At 36.3% G+C, this 5,956-nt stretch overlaps 1 protein-coding gene across 1 annotated transcript in view; it reads right to left on the bottom strand.

Moving 5' to 3' along the window:
- The window catches only part of LOC115918756, a 14,995-nt gene extending 9,496 nt beyond the window's left edge, over nt 1–5,499 (bottom strand). The window contains exon 1 of the mRNA XM_030989532.1: nt 4,851–5,499. Coding sequence (XP_030845392.1) covers nt 4,851–4,988 — 138 coding nt within the window. The 5' untranslated portion in view covers nt 4,989–5,499. The remainder of the gene's footprint in view (nt 1–4,850) is intronic.
- Between the last annotated feature and the right edge of the window lie 457 nt (nt 5,500–5,956).

Here is a 5,956-nt window from a genome sequence, read left to right as displayed (position 1 = left end):
TTTCATAATTTGTATATGTTTATCCATAATAATCTTTATCAATCTTAAAGATTATTCTTTAAAGATAATTAATTATTTATATATTTTGAAACTTCTGTTGCAGCCAACATTAAATTATGTAGAACTTTGCAGGAATTATGAATATGTCACGTAAGTGTCCTATCTGCGAAATGTAAACGTTAGCAATGTCCTAATATTCAAATTATCCAAGGAAAACCTTTACTGTCAGACACTATTGCGTGACTGACTTATTTTTTGTTGTCGGTAATAACATACAGAAAATGAGCTGAAAAGGGCACCTGAGCGTTTGTCTACATCAATAACCCACTTCTTGTAATGGCCAAAATTAAACTGATTGAATCTTTACGCAGTATAAAACGTAGGATCACTCAGTACAAGGGTATGCAAATCAAGACTATTACTTACTGAATTGCAATCACTTAATGGTCGACAACTAATGGTCGTTATTTTCCCACTTATAGACATTTTCAAGCCCCCCCCCCCCATTTTTTAGGGAAGTTCTAAATTAGTATTATCTTTCCAATCTGCCGTTGAAATTTAACCTTTGCATTGTTTCACTTACAGCCCTTTTCCCACTAGAGGAAATGAAACTAAAGGTGCGTCTAATGAGAATCAATGTTTAGCAAAGGGTTAATTTTGACCTGTTTGTTATAAATATTTCAAAGGGAAATCCAACCTTAAAGGTAAAGACCAGTTATGGTCATGCGATTGCATTGTGAAAGAAACGTTGTGGAATCGATCAGAAAAGGTTGATCATCTAGCATCTAGCATCTGCAAGGTTCTGGAATCATCAAAATGATAAGAAATTTGGCCCATTCTTCGTAAAGTTACAAGCACTATACACAGAAAGATGTATATGGGACTACCCTATATCTCTCACAGACCATGAGAGAAACAAATTTACCAAATATATGAATTAGTAGGCGGTTTCCCGGCAATTTTTTTATCATCATGTATTAGTCAAAACATATTCTTTCACATGATTGGTAATGAGAGCTTCCATTTCATTTTTTGAAATTGGGGCGTTTCCAATACTGGTCTTTACCTTTAATAGCAAACTACGTTAAAAGAAAGCAGAAAAAATATCAAAGGAGCAGATTGAGGAAAGTTTGAACGAAATCGGACAAAAAAAATGAAAAAGTTATGATTTTTTTAAAAGTTGTAATCACTCTACGTATGGGCACTTCAAAGTGGCTTGATTGGCAGCGTCACTGTGACAAAGTGCCGGACAATTAACTTTCCCATTTCTTCAAACACAAAATGACTGAAGTTTTAATTTTTCAAACTATATCACTCAAGAGACTCTCCTGAGTGACTATGTTCTTTTTAGAGAAACTTTTAACGGTATATACTATATCCACAGTTTATTTTGAGACGTGCCCCGAGTGGGAATGCGCTTAGGAGAAAAACATAAATTTGTGAAATTTTGGACACAACAAACGGGAGTCCATAAATACGTCAAAATCCAGTGACCAAATTGTAAATTCGCGATTCGCATAGATCTAGTGATCTTATTATTATATCAAACACTCCCAACTTTCTCTTTATTGTTCCGATTTCATTCAAACTTTTGCAATACATAAAAATCCTTTATAACTATGAACATTTTACAAGGGATGGATTGCCTAGCCTAGTGCAAAATAAACGAAAATGAAAAGCATTGACCAGTACGGAGTGGATAATTATAAAGACCTGAAAATCACTATGGTACATCGGGTGAGAACAGGAGGCTCTTGTCACAAGGGAGAGGGGTTCTTCACTATTCGAACACGACAGTTGCAAGTTTTTATCGGGAGATAGAATTTTCTAGTAGAAAGTAATACACCTTTCTAGATTTGAGAAACAGGACGTCACCGCACCTAGCCCCCCCCCCCCGCCCTCCCTGCATGCCCCGCCCAAATTACCGACGCCCAGGAAAAAAAAGGTGTTGCTTTTCTCAGCACCATTATCTGATTATGTAGCTTCCATTATTCACAATACAAAGACTTTAGGAGGAGCTATCTTTGCCGAAAGAGGGGAATTCTATTAGAGACAGAAGAGCAAAACAGGAAATTTCAAGAGATTAGTCAATTATTGGCAAGAAGGATGTGTTCAGAGTTCTGAGATAATTGAGTTTTATGAGACGACTATACGAACTAAACATTGTTAACAATGAATGGTAGTCCTAATTGCACTCTCTAACGCCTTTCAAAAAGAAACAAAAAGTAATATAATTAATATGCTTGCGTATAAGGAGGGGCATTCTCGATAAAATAATTATATTGACGAAGTCAGAATAAATCGAACTGAGCCATGCATTTCCAATGATCTTCTGCATCACCCTTTAAATGTTCGAACCTTTAATAAATGTTCGTTGACAAGACAGTATATTCCATGACCAATAATCGCCCTAATATATAAAACTGCCAGCTATTAGTAAATTATTAGAGAGAAATGTTCACAATCAACTCTAAGACTATCTAGTTCTTAATGGTGTATTACGAGAGGTATACAGTTCGGATCAAGACCCTGTTACTCGAAAGCCCCGGCACTAATTGAGGAATTAACTGAGTTATGGCTACGCGCCATTGGTGAGGGTTTATAATCTGTGTTCTTTTTGTTGATCTATAAGACTTGCATTTGATACAGGGGAATCGTCTATAATATATTGCTAATAATAATTGGATCATTTTATATGGTGCAGCTGCTATAATAATCTCTACTGCGATGTGATGAAAAACAAAACTCCTGACAGTGCTTTACTTTACAAACACACGATAAAAAATAAAATAAAAAACTATTCAAAACTCCTTACAAAACGTGCGTCTTCAACAAAACTTTGAAGGCAGCAACAGATGAGGTTTTTCTTATGTCTAGTGATAGGCTATTCCAAAACTTTGGAGCGGCGCAACTGTATGTTACGTAAACTACAGGAAGGTCACCCTTGACGCTACTTCACTGGAGGGCTTCAAGGGAGCGCTTCCACCCAGCATCTAGACCAAGAACTAGATAGTTTATTCCTCAGCACTACATCCTGACTTATGGATCCTGCTGAGTATCGTCGTAGAAGTAGAAGAAGCGGAAGTACAGTACATTGTGTTGATTAAAAATCATACTTAGCGAACAGGATAAAACATGTGGTAGTCAGAGAAGCCCACTCGAATCCACGTCCAAGGTGTATCACAAGGGTCAATACTAGGGCCCCTACTATTCATAATTTACGTTAACGACATCGTTAAGGTATTAACGGAAGGGCGTATTATCATGTATGCAGGCTCCTCTTATTACAAAATGATTTAAAATGTCTCCACCAATGGATTGTTGATAATAAATTAAATCTAAATACAGACAAAACTAAATTTATTAGCATTGTTAGTAAACAGAAAATCAATTCACATTGCTGTATGGTGATATCTCTATAATCCACGATGGTGTATATTGAAAAATATGTATTGTGTAATGAACATGTTAACTTTCTACGCAAAAAAGGAATTTGCCTGCCTATAGCAATCTTGAAACGAATACGACACTTCGTAGTAATGAAACACTGTAATCATTGTACAATATTTATTGCTTGATACAATCGCAAATGGACAATTGCTGTGAAATTCGGGACAATAGATTGAATTGAATCTGAACATATCACAATGTTACAAAAGAGGGCGGCAAGAATTATTCTTAATTGTATATACACTCTCGAAAGAAATGTTTTTTTTTACAGTTGAAATGAAGCCCTTTAATGAACGTGTCATATAGTTTCGATGTGTGTTTATCCATAAATGTATTCGTGGTTTATCCGCTGATTATTATTTCAATTTCTTTCATGAATTAAGTTAAGTTTTTAAAACAAGTTCAAGTTAAACAAGTTCATTTTATTTCCATTTCTCGTAAAAAAAAAACATTTAACAATACATTATACATAATTTATAAGCAAATATATAAATATAAATAATACAAAGAATATGGAGGAGCTAGCAGAGGCCATTGGCCTTTCAAAGGCTGGGCTACAATGTCCTCAGATAATAATACAAAGTAAAGAGAAAAGATAACAATGGGTAGTAAATAAATAAACAAATGAGTACAGGCTATTTAAATTAAACATACGATAGGAATTCCTTCATTAAATAGTTCTTGTATTCTTTAAATGAGGCAACAGATGGGCATATTTGGTGACACGACATTTGCTCCTGCGACAATTGCTCCGGGCTTTATTTCGTCTAAGATGTAGGGTTAGGGTTAGGGTTTCAGTAGGGTTTTATGTTAGGTTTAGGGTTAGGTTTAGGGTAGGGTATAGTGTTGAATCCAGGGTTGAAGTTAGCCATTCGATTAGTGTATGAAATTTACAGCGGAGCAATTGTCGCCGGAGCAAATGTCATGGAATCGCATATTTTTATATCGGTAAGTTCTCATTAAGAATACACAAAAATATGTCAGACGTGATCTTGTAATCCCTAAATGCCGCACTGAGTATCGAAAGCATTCATTCTGCTACGACAGCCCTTTATTATGGAATAATAATTAGCCACCTGAAGTAAAAACAAAAAGCACTCTTGAATCATTCAAAACCTAATTGAAAAAAAAGTTCTATGTTCATAATGCACAGACAACTGTAACTTTACTTTTTATTTTAATTACGTGAATTACAATGGAATATAATTTTTGTTTTACTTGCTATTTTCATTGTGACCCTCCGATTCGAGTGAATGACTGTTTTACTCACAGGGCCCCATGCTCGAGAGTCCAACTGGTTATTGAATGGACTACTACTACTACTAATAATTATAATAATGATAATAATAATAAATAGAAAAAAGAAGAAAACAAAGTTAAACTGTATGACAGTAACATACCGATTCAGTCGACATCGCTTTTCCTTTGTTTTCCACAATCTCGTTGTCCGTGTTGACCTCGCCTGACTCTCCGATCTCCCTGTCTTGTTCATTTGCTAAGGGAGAGTAGCGCAAGGCCACTTCCTTTAACGTCGCCATCGTAGACAAATTTCACAAACCTTTCCGTCAAGGCGTCAATAGTAAACAAATAAATTCCACTGGTCTGAACAATAGCAAAACAACGAATTCTCTAACTTGGAGCAGATTGTCCAAGTCAAGTGTAAACATCGATTCCTCAAATACAACGACAACTTTGTATAATTCACATACAGGATTGAGAATGGTACAGATAAGAGGGGCGCGAAACTGACTGATCTAACTCACATGCCCTGCTTCAATGAAACAATGTCAACGCGCTGTCCAACTTTCTGTCGTAGCAGACGACGTCCTTGTGTATTATAATCAGTCCGCCGTGACACTCCCGCGATTTTTCCCTGGCAAAGATGGCGACTCCAATAGAATTCCTCGGCTCGCGCTGATTTTGCGAAACACCTGTTTCAGTCCGAGATTGTTATGTCTGATAATTATTGTGGAAGCTGGTGGTACAAATGCGACACTTACCCCTTCTTTCGCTTAGTATTTTATACACCAGCCAGAGAAATTGCGTTTTTTTAACGGATGTGTTGTTTTAACTTCCATAAAACACGAATACAATCAGCACGCTCTTTTCAGTGTAACTAGGAAATGAAATTTCCCTAATCAGGAAGGTCTCATAATTAGACGACGCGGATGAGGGACATTCGGATGGCGTTGTTAACATATTTGAGACAAGGCCTAGTTGTTACTGTTAATTCACAGCTAAATTATAGGCCACTAGAGCAATGGTAACACAACCGTAAACTCTAAAACAATTTTGTACCACAACACGATAAGTCGGCTAGTGAGTAACGTCCGCGTTAGGTTACTAGATTACTTTCAATTTCGTTCTCTCCACAACATTAATGAGGTCAAAAGACAATTTTTATTTTCTTGAAAGACAATATTAGACTGCTCGATTGAGTTGCGATAAGACACGGAGTGTAAGAAATGCGCCCCTACTGCTTGACGTATCAAATGGAAGCTCATTC

Source organism: Strongylocentrotus purpuratus, unplaced genomic scaffold (assembly GCF_000002235.5).
Source record: "Strongylocentrotus purpuratus isolate Spur 01 unplaced genomic scaffold, Spur_5.0 spur5_contig_842, whole genome shotgun sequence".
Classification (NCBI taxonomy): domain Eukaryota; kingdom Metazoa; phylum Echinodermata; class Echinoidea; order Camarodonta; family Strongylocentrotidae; genus Strongylocentrotus; species Strongylocentrotus purpuratus.
This window is presented reverse-complemented; position numbering and strand designations above follow the sequence as displayed.